The sequence below is a fragment of the Alosa alosa genome, chromosome 21 (assembly GCF_017589495.1).
Source record: "Alosa alosa isolate M-15738 ecotype Scorff River chromosome 21, AALO_Geno_1.1, whole genome shotgun sequence".
Classification (NCBI taxonomy): Eukaryota; Metazoa; Chordata; class Actinopteri; order Clupeiformes; family Clupeidae; genus Alosa; species Alosa alosa.
The window spans coordinates 10700346-10725599 of record NC_063209.1 but is presented as its reverse complement, the minus strand read 5'-3'; the positions used below and the strand labels follow the sequence as shown (position 1 = coordinate 10725599).

The following is a 25254-nucleotide window of genomic DNA, read 5'->3' as shown; positions in this document are numbered from 1 at the left end:
AGTCCACATGATAACTTGCGTAGTTGAGCCAACACAAGAGCGTGTGAGCGTTTTTAGAGAATTTAAGTGGAAAACAAATGGGCTGTAGGCCTATTGGGATAAAGACTGCGTCCTAGGCATCCGTCTTTGTTTACTTTAATTAATAGCATTGAACGCAACTGAACATTATTATTAAAAGCAACATTGTACATATCAGTCGCTCTGTGACGTCAAGGAAGGAAGTCTTGAGTGGAGAGCGTACGTCATAAAGCAACACGCTTCTAGAGTGGAGCTTTTACTAAGGACTTCCTCTGCTCATCCCCTCCCTCTCATCCATCCACCACGCCACTCTCTCGACAGGTCAACCAGAGCTCGCAGCGCACATTCACGCCGCATTCCCGTTGCTGCTGGATATCGCACGGCCATGTCTCTGTGTCGGGCAGCTTTGCAGAGATCTGGGCCTCTGGCTCGGCATTTACTCACAAAATCCCCCTTCTCTCACCTTAACAGAAATGGTAAGTTTGTAGAAAATGCTTGGTTAGTGCTATCAGTTTTATCATGCTTCAGAGGAATGTTTACGATTCTGAAGTTGTCATTTAGTATTGTGAAATGAATGGAAAAGACCCAACCCCCTTCTTTAATTGGAGAATGCCGAGTGAGGCATGCTTGGTTAAAACCTTGAAGGGACACGATGTACTTTTTGAATTTGAACCATCGACATTGTACCATAGGCGTCTGAGCAAAGCTATTTTGGAAAGATGGCACCCGTTTGGCGTTAAGGGGAGATGAAGGTCAGGAGAGATTTTTTCGTGATGCTGTAGTGGATTATTTATTTTATTTAAAACCTGAAACCTGAAAATATTGCGCAACAATTTCGACAAAACGTGGCAGCCTACAACTGTTGAACAAGTGGGAGCTGATTGCCTGATATCCACAATTTCAGTAATTGATGGATATTCATATAGTTATTATCTATTGATGGATATTCTTGACCAGTCTGTAACATAGGAGACCCAAATGTATGACCAAGTAACAATGCATGTCTGTTTTTCTCCTTGCTAGGTCTGCTACAATGTAGCAAAGACAAACTTCGATGCGTTATATTTTACACAAATTTGTGAAATGACCCAGTTGGGATTATCTTTTGAAACACGCTATTACATAATTTTGGATGGCGGGAGTTTTGAGAAGATTAACTTTTAAATACTTATGATATGTGACCTTCATTAGATCAAGGGTGCCAGGAAAATATGGTTCGTGCATATAGGCTCACGTGGTATATCCGTGTGACGTCTAGCTCAATGTATAGGCTGCCGGTGCGCAAGGCACGCACGACATGGAGTGTCCGTAGCCAACCCTCATGAACTTTGCGCGCGTGCATGTGCCTCGCTCATGAGTTAGCAAAACTAGAAAATGGCTGAATAATTGAAAGCCACACTCAAGCTTTACAGCTCTGTCGTTCTAAACGCGGATTACAATCGTTATCCCCAGTGACACTGCTGTAGCCTAAACGGGGTTGAGAACATGACTCGAACGGTTGCAGAATCTGAAGAAACGTGTGGTAGGGAAACACTTGACATGCACTGATGGAAAACATTAGTGTGGTAGTGTCACTCACCATGGGTGTACAACATTAGAAGCTTTAGTCTTTAGACATCAGGCTGAAATATGTCCTTGTAGCCAATACCTAGAAAAGGTACATGGTGTACTTTCTGCTGTTCTAGAGCTCCCTTATCCGTTTGCTTAGTAAAAAACCTTCACAAAACAATAGCTGCAGTTTTTTTTTTTTGTCAACGCTGCCGTTTTTGAGGAATCACTTGCGGTTCATTATGCAGGAATGCAACGTTTCGGACACGAGAAAATTGCAGTGCTACTGGACATGAAACTGCATTGTACTTCAGAACTGCAGGCTTATGCAGAACGTAAGCGTCAGAACGTATCCACAAAATTGCAGTTTCGTTTGTGACCGTAGGATAGACGTTAGCCAGGATGCGCCATTGCAGTAGTGTACTGGCCTCGTGTTTGCACACAGAGATGTACCAGGTCAAGGCCAGAATGGTCCCAGGCAGCTGCACTATTAAATCAGCTGATTAGACTCTGCATGCGTGACCAATGGCACCTTACTTGACTTTTAGGGTGACTGGACCACTGGCAGAAGGTCACGATAATTCTGACCTCGCCACAGGCTTTGTCTTCCCTAATTTCCCTCAGACCAATTTGGACACACACACACACACACACAACTCCTGTCCAGTTGCCTTCTTGTACACACGTGCACATGCAGTATGTTCCTAGTCATCCCTCTGTCCCAGCATCCCTCTGCCATCCTGAGAAAGTTGTTCTCTCTCGGTCCCTCTGTCTTACTTCCAAGTAGCTACCCTTTGACTCCTGAGACAGATTAGCAGATTAGCTGGTATAAATAACACTCTAGTGTCTATAACCCATTTAACCGCTGCGGGTCCTGTGTGACAGGATTAACTTTGTGAGAATGTGGGAGAAAGCTGATGCTTTACTCATAACTGACTGTTATTCATAGTAGATAGCTGTTGTCTTTATCTGGGTTTCTCTAAATTATTATATTCATAGTGGGATATTTAAAAGGTCTGTCCAAATTCAGAGTATATTTTAGGGCCATTGTCACTGAGTAAGAGGTTATTGTTGGGCAGTATACCTATGCTAGTATACTAATGCCTGTACATTGTGTAATAAACACTTGAGAATGTCTGCACCACATTATGAACTCTCCCTGTACATTCTCACTAGTAGTTGGATGAATGGCAGGCTTGTAAGAACAATCCCTCTCTATCTGGCAAGAGGAAGCTATTGTCACTCAGCCAAGGGACTGAGTAAACACGACATTTGGCCCAAGCGACGCGCCACGCCACTGACGTAATGATAATGGCTTCTGCCAGAGAGTTAAGGGGACTGTTTCTAAACATGGATCCTGTGTGCATGTTGTCTGTTTTACATGTTCACATGTGAAAGTTTAGGTGGTGTGATTGACACCATTGCAGCAAATCAGACCAATGTAGTACAGTAAATGAAGACAATGGCAAAAACTATTATTTTTTTGTAAATAAGGGGATGACATTAGGGCAGCCGTGGCCTACTGGTTAGCGCTTCAGACTTGTAACGTTGCTGGTTCGAACCCCGACCTGTAGGCCACGGCTGAAGTGCCCTTGAGCAAGGCACCTAACCCATAACTGTCAACACTCCCGTTTTTCCCGGGTTCTCCCGTATTTAAAGGTCATCTCCAAGCACCCTCCCGTGTTGTTATTTCTCCCGGAAAACTCCTGTAATTTGCATGGCCATCAAACTTCATTTTAAAATCATTGATCCATTCATTTTTTCCTGTTAGTCTGACATCTCTCAGGTTGCCAGATTGTGTATGAACTACACCCTACACATACATGATCATACACGAGTGAAATATCACTCACTTTCAATTCCAACCGTTTTGTCATAGGCTAAAACCAGGCAACCCAAATAAGGAAGTGGGTGCCGACTGCGCAGCCTAAATCTCGCAAGCAAGCGGGCTAGTTGAATAGCCTACTCCAGAACCAGCTGTTGTCAAATTGTTGGGAATTTAAGTGTAAACTGTTTAAGAAAAACTGTTATTGAGTGTTGTTGATACACAATAGGCAACTTGTGTCCTCGGAACCGAATCTGACAGCAAGCAGCTTTGGAGTTTTTGGAGTTTTTGAAGTAGGCTGCAGGCTGCAGGCAGGCAGGCTGGTGGATACATTCTGGCATGCATAGACTTTCTGTAAGGTAAAAGCAACAACCGAAATGCAGTGTTGAAACACGTATATGAAACATGTTGAATAAGCAAACACTGATCCGGTACAAACACTGTGCACCCCCAAAAAAAAAAAAAAAAAAAATCTGTGTGTGCAGTGTGTTTCACTAATTCATGGATTGGGATAAATGCAGAGTCCAAATTTCCCTCACGGGATCAAAAGAGTATATATACTTATACTGTTTCTAACTTAATGTACCCATCTCATTTATAAGGTATTAAAAATCTTCTATTCTTTTATAGTTTTGTGTGCCTGAGTTCCCTCTTCAGAGTTTAATTGGGATGGCTTTATGGAAACAAGACCAAACAAGACAAGCTCTGACAGGCATATTTATGGATACCTAAACCCATCTCCAGCAATCCAATCAGGCTAGATCCAGTATCCCCTGCAGGGGTGAAAGCCTCTCAGATGCTTCCCTATAGGTCATTGTCCATTCTGGATCAGTAACCTGCTTTGTTTTGCCACTTGTTTGATTCCATTGGCAATCTTTCTAAAGCCAGCAGGGGCTCTGGCAGTACAGGAGGGGTTATTTTAGAGTGGTCTGCGTAAGAAGGGAATGAGAAGGGTTAATCCAATTGTGATTCTTGTTAACTGGTGGTAATTATTTACGATCTGACAAGCTTAAGGATCCCACAGTGTCCATCGTAACACTCCCCCCACACACACACACACACACACTTGGCCCTTCGGGTCAGTAGATCAGATTTTTAGTGGTTTTTGTTCATTCCAAACAATTGATTCAAAGTGCATAAACGGCAGATGATAGATATATTGAATTGGTACACAAAATGAAAGTTGTGTATAACATTACATCAGGCCAATGGCTGGCCAATTAACTTGCCCTAGATACCCTTTTATTTGCCCTGGGCCTTGAACCCTGAAGTTGGTCAATACAGAAGTCGGTGATTCCTCCTCATAGCATTTACTTTAATGGAACAGTCGTCACAGTTTTATTATAACACTCTCTGTAATGTATGCATTATGTCTTTGTAGCGGTCATTGCTGCACATAATGCTAATGTTTAACCGCTTTAGCAATCCTCCTCCTACTCAGCACTGGCTTTTTAGAAGGTGATGACAGCTGTGCTGGCAGTTCTCAAAGTTTATTAGTTTATGTTGATGACCATCTGACTTTTTTTTTTTTTTTTTTTTTTTGCTCCGTCACCACTGATTGCTCTCTGATCTGTTTCTTGTCCTTTCTTTCTTTCTTTCTTTCTTTCTTTCTTTCTCAGTCCCTCGAAGGACCATGTCATCAGTCCCTGGTGGCTCCGGCGAGAACATTGTTTATGCTTTGCTCTGCGGTGGCGCGCTGGCTGCGTCTCTCGCCTACGTAAGTGACACTACTACTTAAAGTTTTATTTACTTTTTCCTTCTCTGTTCCTCTATTAAAACATATTAAATAACCTTAATGATCAGGATCAAGTGTCTTCAGTTTCAAAATACTTGTGAATGCACTAGGCCTAAAGGTTACCGTTTTTCATCCTTCCATAGACTTACCAAACCGTGACCTCAGACCACGACAGGTTTAATGACCGTATCGCTGACATTAACGAGCGACCCAAGACCGAATGGAAGCCTAAACCATGGCCACCCAAGAGTAAGTCCTTTCCAGATTTCTTTGAGCCCTGTTTTTTTTTTTTTTTTTTTTTTTTTTGGGTTTGTTTTTTTCCATTACTATATTAACCTGGCCACACCTTAGTCATGCACTTTAAAGACTGTAATGGTTTAAGAAGAGGCCATCATCCGGTTGCTCCCCCTATATGCTTTATTGGATGGCTCATCGCTTCTTTTCTGTCAGGTCACCTGCTACCAGTTAGCTCGCCATGCTAAGCTGACTAGCACATTGATGCCTCTGTGGTTAGGTCGGGACACCCAGGGCACGGACTGGTTAGCAATGTGGGGTTTGACATGCCTGATAATCCTGTACTTACAGGTATCTGTATATACAGTATGTTTCAAACTCGTCCCAATCCCTGACCTTATAGGTCCCGGTCCATGACCTCTCATAGCTCATGTTATACACACGTGTTGACACTCATGCTCGCCGAGCCAGGCAAAATGTGTGTGTGGTCATGATTACACAGGACATGTTTGGGGTCCAACCTGCTCACACACTGCATATTCACACACACTTTCTCCTTCACCCTGTGCACACATAAGAGGTTTTGTGTGCGTGTTTTCTTTGTTCCAAAGGCTCAGAGCTTCCCTGCTGAGCTTCCTGCTTTAGCTTTATCTTTTTTTGTAGCACAGCAGGAGATGATTCAGGTCACTTTATCCACCTTATTTATGAAACCCTACATCCATCTGGTTTTTGTCTTCTGTCCATTCTGTTTACATTATTACTTAGTGCAGTCTCAGCAGGCTAACTAGAATATTTTTCAACTTATTTCTTATGAAATACAGAGAGGGCGACACACACACTTATAACCACACACACAGCCATCTTGGCTCTGACCATCTGTTTTTAGCAGTAGTGTGGGGCAGCTCCCCAGCAGGTGTGTCCACTCCTCCTGCCCACTGAGCAGAATTTAAGAGCTTGGTCCTTTTAGAGACCACAGACCATTCAGAATCTCCTAATGATTCTCGGCCAATGAAGCCTGCCCTGCATACCGGGCACCCCTTCCCTCTTTGTTGGTGATGTAATCTCTCTTGGTCAGTGGAGCTTAGGCCAGTCAGCTGTCACCACCAGGCATGTCACACCCGGATAGTCCCGTACCGGCCACTGCCAAGACCACTTCCGATGCAGGAAAAACAAGCGTGTCCAAGCCAGTTACAGCTACTGTACAGACACGCACGCAAGCATACACACACACACACACACACACACACACACACACACACACACACACACACACAGGAAAAACTCACCATGTGTATGTCACTTATATTGACTCGCATGAAGGTTTTCATTTAGTGCAGGTTCCTTGCATGGCCATCCAGTAAAGCTATTGGAGGTTGTTTTTCTGAAGTTTACCCTTTAGTGAAACATTCCCTGTTTCTCTCTTCATAGGCAGGGATGATGATGAGGAGGGTGAGTCCCTTTGTGAACCTAAAGATTTTAATGATTTTATTCTAACCACGTCCATTAAACACACTGTCACTTAGTATGATATGTGGGTTGTGAGGATGAACTGCATGGATTTGATTCTTTAATAAGTACTCATTCACTAGTCAGACACTTTAACATCTTTTGGGATGTGTTGCTCATCTCAAGGGTTTTTATGAATAACTTCACTTGCAAAAGGACACTTTCCAAGAGGGAATCTGAATAGAGACATTCAGATCTTCAAAATGGGGCCCTTTGATTTTAAGAGCAATTTGTCCACCTGGAGGCAGTGAAGTCAGTGAACTGCCTCTTAGCTATCTGAAAACTAACATAGACACTCTCAGGGCATTGATTAAACACCTCATAGCTAGTGTTTGGAAACATATTTGATGAGAAATTCCCTGGTGGCCTTAAAATGGTTTGGATGGAATTTCTACACCTCTATGCCTTAAATAGCGTGTGTGTGTGGGGGGGGGTCTAGGAATGTGCTAATTTCCCCCTATACTTTCTCTGGACACCACATGCCTGTGTAGCTGGCACATATAGACTACAGTATGCCACACAACGGCATTTTCTAATACTAGAGTAGTACATTTTTGAACATGAAACAGATTCTTAAGAACAGGAGAAGACGAGTCACCCACAAGTTGATGTATCAGAATAGTAATGTCTTCTGCTTTCCATAACATTAAAAACGGTAATGGATAAGGGTAATGAAATATAAATGAGCCTTTGGCTTGACCGTATCAAATCAACTCCACACTGCAAGTAGTCTGGATTGATTCATTCATTGTTGTACATAATTCTCAGTCAAGTTCATAGAGTTAAAAAAAAAACACCATATGGATATGTTATGTTTCATTGGAAGGGGTTATGTAGGAACAGAAAATGTAGTTATTAGTTGGTTCTTGCCAGTTAAAGCTCTGTAAGTGGTCACTCTTAACTATGAAATGGTCCCCATTTTGGAGATTCTGAAGTCTCTCTGGCTGATCACCTTTGAACACCTCTTTCTGTTTCACACACTTGAGAATAGTGGTTACCCTGTTCTGACCATCAAGAGATCATAACCGCTCTAGAAAGTAATGATTCATCCCTTAAACCTGTAACACAGAAGTAGCCTATTTGTAAGAAATGTGTTATTTTGTGATTAAGGACCGTTAAGATTTGGATTGCTGTTCCATTTTCTTTTTGTAGCTATAGTTATTTGTTTGATGTACTATCTAGATTTGCAAAATATATTTGAGGTGCGCAAATTGGCTGTTTTTGCAATATGGTATAGAAATATGCCCCACACACTGCCTACTATATTTTACAGCATATGAAAAGATTATAGGCCAATCCAGTGAATCACTATCTTCCCAGTGACTACTAGACCTTATAAACAACCTTTAAAATGTGGTCAGTCATTGCTGTGGTCTGGATTTGAACTGTTTTTTTTTTAAAACCCAAACTGCATGTATACCACATCCAATTTATCCAAGTCTGATCCCACTCCAAAAAAACCTGTTGATCAGAACAGGGTTTGCCTTCCCTCGACACTTCCCGCCACACTGAAATCCTATTGGACTATCCCCGTTCAATTACCTGCTCTTTGAACCTATCAATCTCTCCTTCCTCTTCTCAACTCTCTTCCTGCCTACCTCAGAGCATAACAAGAAACACATAATAACGACAATAACACCTCACACACAATCAAATGGCTTGATAGTACTCTGATGTGTTACGCATACACAATCAGGATGTGTGAATGATGAGCCTTATTTGTCTTTGACTAACCTCAAGTGACGTTTAAAAGAAGTTTGAAAGATTATCATTTTTATTATTTTTATTTAAAAAAACAAACTAAAACAAGAACAGAAAACACAAGCTTCTAGTGCTCCTTGACAGTTTTGCTAACTCTGTGTCTGTTTTGACTCTTTCCAGCGGTTTAACTTATACTGGGCTGCAGACAACCTCGGCCCAATAGTCAAGAGTCAGGACTGTATGGATGAAAGTCACCCCTGCTACTGCTACTGCTACTGCTAATGTCAATGTCTCATTGAGTCCTGCTCTACAAGTAAAATTACACGACTGAACATAGTGTTGGATTTATTTATTGACTTTTTACGTTGACTTAAGAATTGGACACTGAAATCCAAATTGAATGGAATGTTTACATCATTGTTTTTTAAAAACCAAGCATGTGCAGAAAGCTTTTTGTCAGAGGATAACTTATTAAACAAACACGCACAAGGAAGCACCTGGGTTGTGTGTCATTGGATTTTCCAGACTCACTGATAGCTTTGAACAGATGGTAAGCTCAGCCATCTTTTTTGTATTTCCCTCCCTCCCTTCCCTTCTCTCTGATCCATATCTTCTTTGCCCTCCTTCACTCCTCTCTTACCCCCTCCCCTCCTTGGGTTTGCATGCAGCTTGCTGTGGGGTGTGTGAGATTGTGGTGGTTTGGCTTCGCAATTTTCTTTCCACAGGAGACGGCTGGTAAGAAAAGTGTGTGTGAGTAAGAGTCGGCATGAGTAATGACTTGTTAAAAGAGTTCCTAGTCAAGGTAGGTATTCCAATGCTTTTTTAGGTGACAAATCTAAATCAGTAAATGAACTCAAAGTAAGTGTTAGGACAGATGTACATAAAAACAAAGAGTACAAGTCAGAGCTGGGATGCTGAAGCGGATCACATCAGCTGTCCGCTAGTCCATACCATCTCTCGAAGCAGTCAAGAGCAGGAGATATCCACCAACAGAACAGACTATATGAAAAACCTCTTAGTCATGTTAGAGCCATCCAGGTAAGCGAGTACGAGAGTGTGTGTGTGTGGTGCTTTGTGTTTCTTAATTCACTGGATGAAATACTGATTTTTGTCCTGTCTGCTCTGTCTCTGTCCTTTTCCCCTTTGCTTCTGATCTTCTCGATTGACTAGGTGAAGGTGAGGAGGAGGGAGGTGAGGAAGGAGAGGAGGCAGCAACGGAGGATGGCGAGGCCGGAGAGGAGGTGGCCGCCGCAGAAAATGGAGAGGAGGCGGCCGCCGCAGAAGACGGAGCTGAGGCTGAGGCAGAGCCTGCTGCTGAGGAGGAGGCTGGGCCTGCAGAGTCCGCAGTGGAGGCTGTCGCTGAGGCCGAGGAGGTCGTCACCGCGGAGCCTGCTGCTGCCGAGGAGGAGGCTGGGCCCGTAGAGACTGCAGTGGAGGCGGTTGCCGAGGCTGTTGCGGAGGCCGCGGAGGTCGTCGCCGAAGCCGCAGAGGTGGTTGCCGAGGTGGCGGAGGAGGTGGCTGCAGTGGCGGAGGAGGTGGAGAAGGTGGCGCAGGAGGTGGAGGCAGCGGCTGAGGCGGTGGCGGCGCCGGAGACTGTGGAGGCTGCGCTGGCCGAGGCCCTGGAGGAGCCAGCAGCAGAGGAGACCAACGGTACGCCCAGCTCTGAGGAAGCAGAGTCAGAGGCCTCTTAAGCCTGAGGGTACACACACACACACACACTCAATCTCTCTCCCATACACGCACTACATCTCTTACACACTTTCTTCCAGAACTCACACACCCACTTCAGGTAGAGGCTCTCCCCATACCCACTTCCCAACCTTATGCAGCACAGACAGAAATGGATATATGCACACACGTACACTGCCGTTCGAACACCATAGTGAGGAGTCAACCTAATCCACCATAGTTTCCTCTGTGTTCACACGTGCAGTAATGCGGTCAACCTGTGTGGTGTAAATCTAGCCACTCAATACCTCTAGATTAGTTGTCTATCAATGGTAGCAGTTTTCAAGATCAAACCACTTTGTTTTCAATAAGCACTGTTGTGTAGATAATATTTATTGGGAGATGAAAGTTGCTTGTTTCCAAGAACAGAATGTATGCCTGTGTGAACAAGAGTAGATTTTTTTTTTTTTTTTTTCTGCCCGCTATACCTTAAATTCCTGTCCTCAGTGTAGATGCCCTGTGTGTTGTATTGATTTTTGGGTTGTTTGTTTTGTTGGCTACGGTCAGGCACTGTAATGGCCAGTTGTGAATATATTATATGTAGTCCTTGAAGGGACTTGAAGAGTAAGAAAGGCTTTTACAGATGTCTACATCATAGACGTCTAGAGCTGGATTCCCTTGCCAGCAGAGATGGTGTCGGAATGAACATACCAATCACGTCCGTGTTTCAATGTTTCCATGAGGTCAACACGAGACAAGCCACTCTACTACTCTGTTGATGCAGTATTTTTGGTGAAAATGGCACCAGTTTTCCTTGTGACCAAAACAGAAAACGAACTTGAGACTCTTTGTTCTGACCGTCCTTCTCTCCTCTCTTTTGTCCCTGTCACCACTAAACCACACTGTTTACAAGCTCACCTAGCTATGACCTTTTACCTGTGACTTGCCTTATGTCTGTTGCAAGGATCAAGGCCGCTCTCCAAAACACAACTTGTCGAACTCAAAAATGTTTTTGTTTTATCTTTAGTATCTGCTTTTTCTTCACTTGTGTATTGTAACCACCAATAGTTGATTATGCTTTCTTAGGGAACCCTTAGTGACGTTTTTTTCCCCTTTTCTATTTGTTTTATTTTGAAACAACTTGTGCACTTCTGCCAGATATCACTGAGTTGCCACACGCCAATGGAATGTGAATGAAGGTCTAATACTGCAGCTCCGCATTGGCTGTTAACTCCATCGACTTCTAGTAACATGTGCAGGCTGTGCTACTGTAACCTTGTGGTATTCAACATTCATCTCTGATTACTCTCTACTGTTTTGGAAATACTAGGAACTCTAGATGTCTTTAATGTGAAAAGCTAGTAGGTTTAACTATTGTGTGCTCCATTCAACCTGCTCATTTAACTGGATCAAGCAGTGGTGTAACAAGTAAGACTGGACAAGGGAATTTCAAGCCATTAAATAAAAGTATTGAGAACTTCAGAACGTATCCTTCGTGTTTAATTTCTCTTGATTGGGTTTGCCTCTGCTAACACTGCTGTCCATGAAAACAAATAAGGCCTTAGCATCATTTCATTTTTAATTTTGAAGGTCAAGGTGTCTCCTGCAACTAAAACATTAAGCAAAATCCTATTTTAACAATCGCAAAAGTGTGGTCATCATATATTAACACCAGTAGTCTGCCGCTTACACAAAAGTACACTTTTTTTTTTTTTTTTTATTTTTTTTACAGGATTTTGGAAGTGTTCTTTAGATGTTATTTTCTGGTGTGAGCATTTCTTTGTGATATTTGGCAGGAAGGCCTGGGTCACACATCTGCATGGGTTTTAAGAACGTTCATTTGTATTTTGTCTGTCACATGCAGGACCACAGGTCCATTTCAAATCCAGGCTGTTATTTCTACTCCTCCATTGTCTACTTAATTCATTTTCCTCTCCCTAGTACATACCTGATTCCATATTTCGCTTTTATGCTAGCATCTAGTGTACAGTATGTAGTACCTTCACTTTAGTCCTTAACAACCCTAAGGTAAACCTCACCATTTCCTGACCCACAACATATGTTCCTTCCCAATCACTATCTCTTCCTTACTTCGCCCATTACTTATCTTTTTTTTATTACTTTTCTTTGAACTTGTCCATTCTGTTGGGCACTAAATTAAGGTTGCACTAAATGGGTTTTATAGTTTTGAAGTGCCGTAATATTTAGACATTGTTTCTACCTTTCAACCATTATGACATCCGAGTGTGCTTGAGAATGTTTAATTACCCAATTCAAGTTGATTTTTGAAATGTCACAACACATGAGTGTTGGTTACTAACCAACTTTCTTGCATGTTCACAATTTCTCAATCACATACTCCATTACAGATGGCAAAGAAAGGCTAAAGTGGTTCCAAGGAAGACTTGGTATTTTTTTTTTTTTTATTATTTTTTGTTATAAATGGTGCGGTTTCACAGTACAGTGAGCAAAACATGACCCCTCTACATTAGGTTGTCCTATACTTTTTGTTATATAGGTGAAGGGCATCTTTCACATCCATTTTGAGTTTCCATGGCAATCCTGTTAAATACATTTCAATTCCCCTTGAGAACACATCAAATGTGTAAGGAGAAGGTAATCGTCAAAAATGTATTGGTTTTTTTGGGTGTAAGGGATGGGTGTCTTTGTTTTTAATTCTGTGTTGAGTGATTGGAAGCTGGTTGGTTCTGTGTTACAGGGACGGCGTCGGAGGCGCTCTCCACAGTATTTAGTGCTCTGGCTCCTGTGGAGATGGCTGCAGCCTCCATACTGGAGCCAGTGGCCGTGATCCCTGCAGAAGAGGAGCCTCTCCTTGTGGAGGAGGTGCCAGCTGCTCTAGAGGCCCCATCAGCAGCTGAAGAGGCACCTTCTGCTCCTGCTGAGGAAGCCCCAGCAGTCGAGGAGGCCCCTGCTGCTCCAGAAGTGGTTGAGGAGGCCGCTCCTGCCCCAGCGGTCGAGGAGGTGCTAGTGACTGAAGCAGCTCCAGCAGTGGAGGAGGAGGCCGCTCCTGCCCCAGCAGTTGAAGCCCCTGCTGCCCCAGAAGTGGTTGAGGAGGCCGCTCCTGCCCCAGCGGTCGAGGAGGCGCTAGTGACTGAAGCAGCTCCAGCAGTGGAGGAGGAGGCTGCTCCTGCCCCAGCAGTTGAAGCCCCTGCTGCCCCAGAAGTGGTTGAGGAGGCCGCTCCTGCACCAGCAGTTGAAGCCCCTGCTGCCCCAGAAGTGGTTGAGGAGGCCGCTCCTGCCCCAGCAGTGGAGGAGGCTCCTGCAGTGGTTGAAGAAGCCCCTGTTGCTCCTGCAGTTGAGGAGGCGGCAGTGACTGAAGAGGCCCCAGCGGTGGTGGAGGAGGCACCAGCTTCCCCTGTAGCAGAGGAAGCACCGGCTGTACCCGCAGCAGAGGAGGCGCAAGCTGCCCCAGCAGCAGAAGAAGCTACGGCCCCAGTGGCTGTAGTGGAGAATGGCGCAGAGTTGCCTGCAAGTCAGGAGGTGGTCGCAGAAAGTCCGGTCGTGGAAGAAGTCGTCACAAGTGTGGTTGTGGAAGAGGTCGCAGCAAGACCTGCTGCGGAAGAGGTTGTTGTTGCAAGCGTGGTTGAAGAGGTCGCAGCAAGTCCGGTCGTGGAGGAAGTCGCAAGTGTTGTCGAGGTTGCCCCTGAAAGTCCAGCAGTGGTAGAAGTGACCACGGTTCCGGCCGAACCCGAGCCCATTGCTCCAGCCCCTGTTGATGAGGCCCCAGCGCCAACTGAGCCTAAACGGGAGTACATTGTGGTTGTCCTGGAAGGAGCTCCAACATCTGACAAGAAGCCCAAGGTACTGGGAGTGTCCTCCATGACCGGCAGGGTCATCCCTGCCCCCGATGATGACGAGGAGCCGCTTGTCCAGGTAACAGGTAATTCGACTCAATGTACTAACACACATGGCAAGGGCGGCGACAGGAGGAAATAGACATGACCTCACTTCCCTTTCTTCATTCACCTTTCTGGCTGGTGGAGGCTGTGCACATATAACCTCATGGATAACGCTGTACCGCCATCACTAGAGCATGACGGGCATCTGTGTGTCTCATTTCACTCTTCTCTGTGTGTGTGTGTACACAAACACTTACACACTGCATGAAAATCTTCCTCTCAAAGGTTATTTGACATTTAAGTCTTTGTTATATTGTATATTTCACTAATAGCTTTTTATTTGTTTTCCTTAGGGAAAGAGGCGGCTGCTTAGAGTTCAAATGCAGTAAGATAATCATATGGTTCTGTAAGGTAAATGTTTCAATCTACATATCCAGAAATTATGCTTTACCCTACAAATTTCTTTACTAATAGTTCAACCCCATTCAGTTATTCCTGTACATTCATGACAACTCTTTATTCATTATATGGCAACAATTGTGGTGCATCTTTTGTTAAGTGGATTCCTTCATGCTTTAATATATTGTAATATATAATATTTTCTCCATAAATGTGGGAGCTGAAATCTCTTCTGCTGTGCTCTTTTCAAAGGACTTTGAATCCCTGGATGGTAAAGCTCCCTCCGTCCCCCCAACTGGAAGAAGAAATGGATGTGCCTTTCCCCCTTAACCCAACCTTCCAGTACCAAACCTGACTCTCCTCCCCCTTACTGTCTATCTGCAGGAAGTTTTGATTTGTGGTTCCTCCTGGTTCCTTCGAATAGAACAATTTCATGCAATTACTTGTTCTACAAACAACCCTCCTCTCTCCCAGTCAGAGAGCTGAGTATAGCGTTTAAGGCCACAGAAAGCATGCACAATCTATCCATAATACCACAATTATTGTAGTTGGAAGTCCAAATGTCAGTCATGACTATAGCTGCACTCCTACATTTAACTCGCATCTCAAATTGCAGATCTTTTCTTTTCTGAGTAACTGACTCGTGTCATTTGATCACTATCGAGGATCTGGTAAAACAAACTTCAATATTAATGCAACTGGTTACATTTTGCGAAGTGATGCACAGTGGTAGTAGTGTAGTTTGCTCCAGGAGTCTGTTAACACGCGTGTAGTAATTCAGGTGTCGGCCTAGATAATTTCTCTACCAGTCCAGTAACACTATCACCTGCCTACACTTTAGTCTATGTTTACCAAATCTACTCTGTCCTGTCCTGAGCCAATCCCTGCTTCTCTACTTTACACTGCCTTTGCTGCTGTTAAAGGGCTGTGTTGGTAAATTAACTGTTGAACAAGCTTGACTTCAAGGTCAATTGCAGGGTAGAGGGGAGCTACAGCTACGTTTCTAGTAGCGCTCTGATTTTGGAATTCAGCTCGGTTCGTTTCAGGTAACCTACCTCAGCCCTAACGCTTACCAGGCCATGATTCCTTACCACCATCCCAACTGTTGCCGTGCCGATTGGCTACACTAACCCCAGCAAAAACTGCCACAACAAGCTTTAAGCGAGCTCTACAGAAAGGGTCGCAGGCACTCCTCACTGCAAGCAGTTGTATTTTTATATAACTTAAAAGAAAATGCATTATTTATTTAACAAGATGTTAAAGGCACTACAGTTGTACACAATGAATTGCTGTTGTATTTTAAAAGATTACTGGCGTGTTTGGGGAATCATGGACCTACACTGTACCTTACTACCTCACTCCTCTCTATAGGCTCCTTAAGCCCTCGATCCTTCACTCCCTCTCTCCTGGAGCAAGCAGTGTTACAGCAATATCAGCAGTACTATATCTGAGGCAAAAAATTTGATCCTTAAAACATTTGCTCGTCTGATGGCTACTGAAGCCCCATCAAATCATACAATGTGAAGCACTTGGAAACAATTGGTGCATGTGGTGCGGTGTACCTAGACTTACCAGCGACATCAAAAATGACCTCAGGATTGAGTCAGCTTTTCTGCTAGCATTCTCAGTCATATCAACACCCTTATCTTTCTCTCCACAATTAATGTTGCCCAGATTGTTTCTTTCAAGTCCATAACTGCAAGACAATTCATGCCCCATCCTGATCAAAATGGTTGTTGTAGTGGGTACCATTGCTGGCAGCAGACTGATCGTGCTTCAGTGGTCAATTATAATGATCACTCAAGCACATGGCTTGTGTGGTTCAGTGGTGTTTATTTTGTTTTTAAACACTTGGTTGGTATAAGGGAATTTTTGTGTGAATTTATTTTTGCATAGTTTTTTTTTTTCAGCTTGGCTTTTAATGATTTGCAATAGAAGTCCCACTCTTCAGTATATTTCATGATCTCATGTTTCAGCTGCTTCTTGCTAGGATACTCAAACAGCTCTGTTATAGTGTTTAGCATTCAGTATCTGGGTGTAATTAACTGTTTCATGCTTATATATAGCCTAGTTTTTGCAATTAATTCATTTTGCCATTTCTGTATTTATCATGTTTGAAGAAAGGGACCCTGAAGTGAATGTAAGAACACAAAATGAGTAGCTTTCTCAGTGTCTGTCCTTATGTGTTTGCTCACTGCTGTCTTCTTTTACCTTTTCCTTTTTTTTGTAAACGTCAGCTGGCAGGGCATGTGATATAGAACGTTGTGTTGCTCTGTTAGTTGCCTAGCTGATGGTCCACCCTGGTGGCCAATTTACTGTGAATGTAGATACATTCTGCCTGTTTGAAATAAAGAGGGATGAATAATTATATTGATTTGCTCTATTTGCATGTGTTTTCCCTATAGGTTTTGGGTTTCAGGTATGGTGACTGACAGTAGCCTCCACTAGGTGGCACTGTTTTCTCAAACAGAAAATACTTTCCCCCTCCAGGGTAGGTGTGACTATTGTTCCTCAAGTGAAGAAAATCACCCAGACCACAAGCGAGACAGGCCATTGTAGTTAACTTCCTTTGTAATTGCTGATTAACTAATTATGACCGCCGCGCAGCGAAGCGGCGGTCATATAGGTTTAGTCAGATTTTTTTTTTTTTTTTTTTTTTTTTTTTTTTTTTCTTTTTTCGCGATGTCCAAATTTCCGTCAATGATTCCCGGGACACTGAAAGACCGGGGTAGACAAAACTTGGTGGGCATGTAACCCCATATGGATAGCATGGAACCATCGTTTTTCGTTTTGATCTGTAGCCCCACGCTGGACTGCACCCCGAAGGAGGGTAGGACAGACACAGTTTTCTGTGAATATCTCGAGAACCGTAAGGTTTAGGAGGACCACCTTTTTTTGTATGTTGATCTCAAGGGGCCATGTCAACCCATTCCATAACCACTAATTTCATGTATAGCCACCTAGTTAAACACAAAAAGTAAAAATGAGGTGTTGTAATTGTAGGTATCTGTGACCTAACATAGTCAAAACTGCACGAAATTGGAAGTGTAGGATCATTTTGACACCTTCTGAATGCACGCCAAGTTTCGTGGAATTTTGTTCATGGGGGGCCACACAATAAATGAATTTCTGTTATATTACACCAACTGGCCTGTAGGTGGCCGGAGACAGTTTTCTGTGAATATCTCGAGAACCGTAGGGCCTAGGAGGTCCACCTTTTTTTGTATGTTGGTCTTAAGGGGGCATGTCAACCCATCCCATTACCACTTATTTCATGTATAGCGCCACCTAGTTAACAATTAAAAAGCAAAACATTAGGTGTTTTCATCACAATATCTCTGGCTGACATGGTCAAAACTGCACGAAATTGAAAGTGTAGGATCATTATGACACCCTCCGAATGCATGCCAAGTTTTGTGAACTTTCGTTCATGGGGGGCCTTACAATAAAATAATTAATGTGTACATTTAGTGACCGTACACCAACAAGGATTCCCGGGACACTGAAAGACCGGGGTACACGAAACTTGGTGGGCATGTAACCCCCATGGATAGCATGGAACCATCGTTTTTTTTCTGCCCCCCCCCCCACTGTACTGGACCCACCGAAAGGAGGGTAGGGCAGACACAGTTTTCTGTGAATATCTTGAGAACCGTAGGGCCTAGGATGACCAATTTTTTCCGTATGTTTGCCTCCAGGGGTCATGCTAACCCATTCCATGTGCACACATGTGCATAAACAGATACGCATACACATACATTCACAGTTATCGTATGTACTGTATGACACATACTCACACAGTAGACATATATACGCATGCATGCACATGCACAAACACATACGCAGGCAAACACACAAGCACGCACACACACACACACACACACACACACATAAACATGTACACGCACACATGCACACAATTCAAGAATTTCTCAGAATTATGAACAGGCAAGATGGGGGTGGGGTTGTATAAAATGAATTTTACATGTGAAATCTATGAACTAATAATGTTTTGATACTTGTTGTCTAGCAGATACCAGTGAGAATTGAGTGTGGATAATGCAATTTAGTGAGACAGTTAGAATCATATAGGCCTTTCAGTGTGATTTATTTTTGTGGAAAAAATGTGCTGGACTGGGCGGCGGTCATATTTTGTACCGCTCTGCGGTACATCTAGTTTTGAATAGGATAATGCACAAACACCTGAAGACCTATGCATTGAAAAGCCATAAAATATGTGAGATGATGATCGATAGATAGATACTTTATTGATCCCAGGGGAAATTCAAGGATTAGCAAACGGATCATGTGACTTATTGAAGTTTAAAGTCTAGAAAATAATATTGCGAAAACAGAAAAATGAGGCACTCCTGATATAAATATAAAAGGCCTTTAATCAAAATTGGATGAAAACTATAGTTGAAATGTGTTGGCATGTAGCCAATTTTGAGTAAATGCTTTTTATATTTATCAAGAGTGCCTCATTTTTCTGTTTTCTCAAAGTTGGCTTAGGCCCTTTAAGAGCACCCTGATTTTTTTTAAATTATCATTAACATTCTTCAACCCAGAGAAGCGTTCCTTCTTTTTTTCTTTCTAGAAAATAATACATTGACCAAAATTAACCAAATGGACCAAATCCACTTAAGTTTCCACTACCAAAATACAAATGATATCCAATTTGCATCATTTGATATATTGTACAGACCACAGTAAGGGTATAAGAGGCAATAATGTGTTAAGGCTTATTACTTCCATTGAATAATTACTGCTTAATGCAATACCCTGCAATATACCTAGTCTTATGTAGTATACTGATATGGTTATACTACAGTTTAACAGCAATTACATGGTTGAGGCTGTGGTAGAGGTCAACATTTCTTCCTTTGTGTTAGGCTTGGCTGTTGGCCTAATAGACTATTACAGTGTAACATTTTATCACTTATTAAGATGATAAACTGAAGATACAAAGTATATATACTTTGATTCAAATTAGTAGTTCACCATATCAATGTGTATAGAAATATTATTGCAATACATTATTAAATTGAAGAAAAAAAAAGTCAAACATAGTACGTGACGTCACGCCCCCGTGTGTCATTCGTTGGCAGTTTCTAAGAGGCTGACCTGAATCCCTGGACGAAAAACTGAGTCGAATGACAACAATTGAACAGAAAGTACAAGCTATGCAGCCACGGCTACACGTATCTTTCTTCCAGTCAACGCTGTAAACCTTTAGTTATATAGTGAATGTCAGTCGTTTGATTATTCCAAAGTATAGTATTTATTTCTGAGGTTACTTTTGCCAGCTAGCTTCTATGTCTAGCGAGCGATACCTCAAAGCGCCAGAATTTTGTCGATAGGTTAGCTAGCCTCTGGCCTGCGTACAGAGTTGGCTAGCAAGGTAGAAAGAAGAGGGAGGCGTTAGCTGTTTGCCTATTAGCCGTTGACTTCGCCGTTCACCGAGCTTGTTAGCTGTCAGCTGATGAATGGATAGCACTGTAACGTTAGCCGTGCTGGTTAAACTGACGTGAACTGGTCAGGCCCCGTCTCAGTAACGTTACTTTTTCTGCTTCAGCATCTGAAAGGTAAGCACTTAAAATATTGCTTGTAAGATAACATGAAGAGAGATAGCTTGCATATGTATTGGTAGATTGCTGCAAGGTAATGCGAGACAGTCTTGACAATAACTACAATGTGACGTTACCTGTTAGCTAGCTAGCTGCCTAGCTTAACAAAGTGTACTCATGAAAGGACTGATAAATCACCAAGCTAGCTTCTAACCAGTTAGCTAACAAGCTTGTTTTGCTAACAGATAACGCGTAGCTTGCTGGTAACTTAAAGTACTTGGCTCAATAAATATGGTGAAGCTGGAGCTGCAATCCTAACAAGTGAATGTTTGATGGACATATTCTAGTTTGATATTTATATTACTAACGTTAGATATCTCGGCCTGGGTTGGTTCATCAACGTATGGAGGCTAACGTCAGGAATAACGAGGCTGTGTTAGCAGCGAGCTGAATGCCAGTTTGCAACTGCTGTTTGCAATATACATTAGTAGTTGAAGTTAGTTTGCTAAATAGTCTGCTAACGTTGCCTAATAATCAAGAATTCAGTAAACATGGATATCTAGCCAGTGTATTTTCCTCTAATCTTACTCCTATGATGTGTACAACGTTGTAAGATTAACGTTTTGGAGGCAGTTGAGTTTGCAGTAACCTCAGTATCAGTAAAATATAATAACGTCACAAAGCGTTACACAGTACCATTCAAACGAGCACCGTGCAGCATCAGTCCTAAGCATACAGTTAATGGTCGTACGTTACTGTTTTGCTGCAACTCAAGCAGGCTCTTTGGTGGGCCTTTTATAATGCCAAGAAAACTCAATTAGAGGAAGGGTGGGGTGTAGTTTGCTCTGTATGTGTGTGTGCCAATGTGCCAAGGAAATACTATGTAGTCTGTGCAGACAGTTCTTTAGAAGTAGAGAAAGGAAATAAATCGCAGCGCACTTATAAATGTCTCGATGGAACCTTCATAGCATCTTATGCTATACTATCAGTGCATATATTTGGTCTGCATGATAGACTAGTGTTAACATGGTATCAACAATCACAAGCTGCTTTATAAACACTAAAAAAAGTAGAAGTAGAACTGTTTTTTTTTTTAGAAAAGACCCCACTGAGTTGGAAGAGCTCCAGTCTATGTATGTTACACTGATTGTGAGTGTGACACACCACACCCCATAACAGTACTGTGTTTGTTATGTTCATCACAAGACAAACATAATCACCTCAGGGGCCCTCTGTGACTCCCTCCCCAAGCAAATTGTAAGCCACTGAAAAAAAGGGGACAAGCCCATTTCTTACGCTCATAATGTCACTCTGTGGAAACCAGGAAGTAGCATACTTGCGGAAACAGATGCGGGAGCGAGTCAAGTCAAGCGACACTCAGCTGATGCAGACCTCTGCTAATTAATACCATGCTTTGCAGCAAGCTGCATGAGCACAGTCAAGTCTAATGATGTGTCTGAGGCGCTGCTCTGTGTTTGTATGTGAGTAGTGTTATTCATGGAGGAGTTGCTTTGCCTTGGCCCTTGAGGACGCACAGGAACAGAAGTGTGCCTGGGCTTCAGGGGCCCCTCTGGCTGTATTTCTCACTTCCCCTTTTTTAAGACTGCAACAGGAAGAGAGCTTTTAAAAAAATATAGCCTATAGAACCTTTCAACAATAAAAACAAAAACAATGCTTGAACATTCTATTTGGGTCCCAATCTACTTCCTCTGCATTAAGATAACATATGGAATGTTAAAAAGGAAGTCTTGTGGGGCCAACTATGATGCTGATAATGGAACTCTCTTGAAAGGGTCCATTGTGTTCATCAACTCAGCAGTCCGGTGTGTTTTCAATAACTGTTTTTTTTTTTTTGTCAAACGGATGTCCGACCCTTCGGGTGATTCAGAGATGATGCTCACCTGCGATTATGTGTAAACGACACCGATGTACATGAACAGAATCTCTGTGTGGTTTAACACGCACATGAACAGAATCTCTGCATGTCCTTCATTTCATTCAGACGTGTTGTCATTTACATAATGTCCGTCCAAAATAGTAGGAGGGCTAAGAGCCGGCTAAGTTCGAAGTTCTGTCTGGTTATGCGGTTCATATATAAGACCGAATTGCTTGATATCCACAGAGCATGCAGACTTACACCTATATCTGAAAGCATATAATGACAACACGACAGTGGTCTTCTATTAGTCAAGACAACAAATATATATAATCAAAGCCACTAAACAGAGAGGATGCATGGTAGACGCCCTACTGTCTGTCACAACAAACATTTTACCCTGTGATGAACCACGTGATGCACAGTTGCTTTTCCTTTCCACCTCAGTGTTTGTTTGACCCAAATGATTCTAGATAGCAGCAGACACAGGATTGCACTCTGCCTGGTCTCCTCTCTTCTGCTCATAGTCTGTCTCTCTTTCCTCCTTAAGATCTTCTTCCTTTTCACTGCCACCCCCTTCCTCTCTCTCTCTCTCTCTCTCTCTCTCTCTCTCCCCCTCCTATGCTCTGTCTGCTGATGTTTTCTTCTCTTTCTTGTCTGCCTGTAGTGAATTGTATGTTATGATGTCAGGTGGCTATAGACAGAACTATTGACCCAGAGCAGGGTTGAACCTAAAGTGCTTGGAAGAAAGAAGAGCGCGTTCTGGAGAGAGATGGAGAATGAGAGAGGACATGGATGTACAGATCCTTCTAGCAGTCACATCCTTCTGGACAAAGACTATGGATGTCTCCAACGCTATTTAGAAGGATCCTGGTGGATCCAGAGGAAGCCTTGGCTTCAGACCGTAGGATGTTGGACACGTGGAAAGGCAGCTGTCTTCTAACAGAGTGAGACAGAAACATTTCCTGTCACATAAAAGTTGTAAGTTAAGATTTCTGCTCCACACAATCTATGTTGTGATTTAACCGGAAAGCTTTGAGGAAATGGCTTAGTTGTCAGTTGGTCCTTCTGAGTCACTGTGTTGTGGGTTGTGCTAGTCATAATTTATGTGATTTTGGTTTTAAGGGTGTCTCTCTCCGTTTCCAGTGAAGGTTGTCTGACTGCTTTTGCATTGGTTTTGGTGTGTAGCCTATTCCTTCTTGAAGCTGATAAGCGACTTTAACTATGCAGGCAGAGATAAAAGCGGGGAATGAACTTGGTGGCATTGAGAGTAACACTCTTTATTTAGTTCTGTTTTCTGATCATTCTGACTTTACCAGCGATCCTATTGCAAAGCAGATGAATAGATTAATGTTTGATTTGTGCTGATGACAAACTATATTTAAAAAATCATGCTTGAAGCTTTTGGAGCTATCAAGAGGAATGTTTACTTTGAGGCAGTTCCCAGTTCCTTCTTCCTCCCTCCCTCTCTCTTCTCTTCTCTTCCCCTCCCTCCCTCTCTTTCTCTTCCCCTCTTTTTCCTGTTCAACTGTCTTAGTTGCAGCTCAGCTCATTCTGAAACACACCCACACCTGTGTCCCCAATACATGACTGCTTAACTCATCTCAAAAAAATTCCAAGTGCAAGACTTTCAGGCAGTGAGAAGTCATGGTTGATTCACAAAAGGACTGCAGGCCACTGCATGGTTGTTCACTGGGGAAAATGTAACAATAGGTAACAATAGGTTGGAAATATTGCATATTGATTATTTTTACCCCAGATGCTAATTGTCCCAAAGGACTTTATTTCTTAGTAATATTTTGCAAATTGGCAATAAAAGAGAAATGATCATTGATTTTATTTTTTTTTAATCTGTGAAATAATTGTGATTCTTTATTTGAGATCACATCACCATAGGACATTACTTCCTAAGTGAGTTTGGTCTGACCCTTGGACTACACTCCTACAAGGGTCACCTCAGTGACGCACCCATGCAGAGCAGCTAACTCAATGGCCCTCTCTCTCTCTCTCTCTCTCTCTCTCTCTCTCTCCCCAGACTCTGCTGGACTGACCCGGAGTGTTTGTGTTCTTTCTGGGAAGCGGTTGCCATAGAGACAGTCAGGGCGTGCTGTGGGGGCGAGTCAGAGGAATGAGTCATGACCTCGGTGGTGGTCGTCGATGGAGGAGGGGCTGTTCTGGAATACATCTCTGATGCGGAGGTGGTGTCCCAGGTGAGTGGGGATGATACACGCAGTCATGCACACAAAGACAAGCACACACAAACACACACAGTAAAGATTGCATAACCATACTTACTTAGACACACATACACAAACAATGATTTGGCCTTTGGCCACATTGAAGACTCACAGACAGGCTAGCCATGCTAATTGCTATCTCCTTATTTAAGAAGACCTACAGTACTGTACATACAACCACATTAACACATGCAACCTAGTGTTAACACCCTCACACAAAAATGCATTTAGTTGTGCCATGCCATAACCTTTGGTGCCATGGTTCTATGTTTTAGCTCAAAGCTTAACATGCACAGAATATGTTCCTAACCTTAACTCACAGTGGCATTTAAATGCAGTAAAAAAATCTGGTATATTTTAGCCCAATATATCTATCCAGGTGACATTGGTTATTCTGTTTTAATATTTTGGCAAAATCTGCTTTTGCAGAGGCCTTGGCAGACTGATTTGAGTATACATATACAAGAAATACACATCATATGTGTATTTCTAAAAATATTTAATTTTACATTTATTTGTTACATTTTAATGCTTAAAGGAGAAATCCGGGCGATTTTTACATGGCTCTTGATCGCTAAACATCGCCGAGTACTGTCGATAGGAAAAATACCGACCAAAATAGGTGCTACCGAACTGGAGTAGCTGCAGCTAATGGCCAGTACTTCCAGTCAGCTACAATGCTAGGTCTGGGGGCATCATCTAAAAGTGCCTTTTTTGCTTCTTAACAAACTCAAAATGTCATTCAAAGTTATGTGCAACATGAATAGGGCCCTTACATGACAAAACAATGCGTTTTCAACTAATTAATTGTGAAGAAACCGTTTGAATTCAAAGTTTGTACTGTCACATACCTCAGTTTCCATCAGTGGCTTCCAGGAATGCCCAAGAAAGTATGTTGTCGAGCTCATGCCGTCTTCACAATGAAAACTTACAGGTTATGGCCATATAATGACTATGTAACTACGTGGAAAGGTCCAAAGCTTGCACATTACTGAAAGCTAGCTCTATTCTCGTGCTGCAGTATCGTGGGAATTCAGTTGTTACAGGAAAAGGCAAACAGAGTAGTGTGCAGATGTGACA

The 25254-nt window shown here is 42.7% G+C and overlaps 2 protein-coding genes across 10 annotated transcripts in view; both read left to right on the top strand.

The window, feature by feature from the left end:
- Positions 1–241: 241 nt before the first annotated feature.
- On the top strand, positions 242–16864 carry mgarpa (mitochondria localized glutamic acid rich protein a). Of its 5 annotated transcripts, none has more exons than XM_048231167.1 (8): positions 242–494; positions 5011–5108; positions 5270–5375; positions 6789–6809; positions 9738–10217; positions 12955–14129; positions 14449–14506; positions 14747–16864. In XM_048231167.1, the coding sequence occupies exons 1-7, from the start codon at positions 404–406 to the stop codon at positions 14482–14484; spliced, it is 2007 nt and encodes a 668-aa protein (XP_048087124.1). In that variant the 5' UTR covers positions 242–403; the 3' UTR covers positions 14485–14506; positions 14747–16864. The 5 variants fall into 5 exon arrangements, with proteins under 5 accessions (XP_048087124.1, XP_048087126.1, XP_048087125.1 ...); XM_048231168.1 differs by having other exon boundaries at positions 243–494; positions 12955–14136; XM_048231169.1 differs by lacking the exon at positions 6789–6809.
- Positions 16865–19607: 2743 nt separating this feature from the next.
- elf2a (E74-like factor 2a (ets domain transcription factor)) overlaps positions 19608–25254 on the top strand; it is a 37519-nt gene continuing 31872 nt past the window's right edge. For 4 of the 5 annotated variants that reach the window (XM_048230709.1, XM_048230713.1, XM_048230711.1 and 1 more), the window contains exons 1-2: positions 19608–20079; positions 23973–24147. In XM_048230709.1, the coding sequence (XP_048086666.1) occupies positions 24073–24147 (75 nt within the window). In that variant the 5' untranslated portion in view covers positions 19608–20079; positions 23973–24072. Of the gene's footprint in view, positions 20080–22558; positions 22919–23972; positions 24148–25254 lie in introns of those variants that run through there. The other variant, XM_048230708.1, reaches the window with a different exon arrangement.

Bases quoted from the DNA above. Each gene is read 5' to 3' on its own strand.
- mgarpa (XM_048231167.1), top strand. From the start codon at position 404: ATGTCTCTGTGTCGGGCAGCTTTGCAGAGATCTGGGCCTCTGGCTCGG. The intron at 5,109-5,269 runs GTAAGTGACACT...ATCCTTCCATAG, and splicing joins TGGCTGCGTCTCTCGCCTAC to ACTTACCAAACCGTGACCTC. The intron at 14,130-14,448 runs GTAACAGGTAAT...TGTTTTCCTTAG, and splicing joins ACGAGGAGCCGCTTGTCCAG to GGAAAGAGGCGGCTGCTTAG.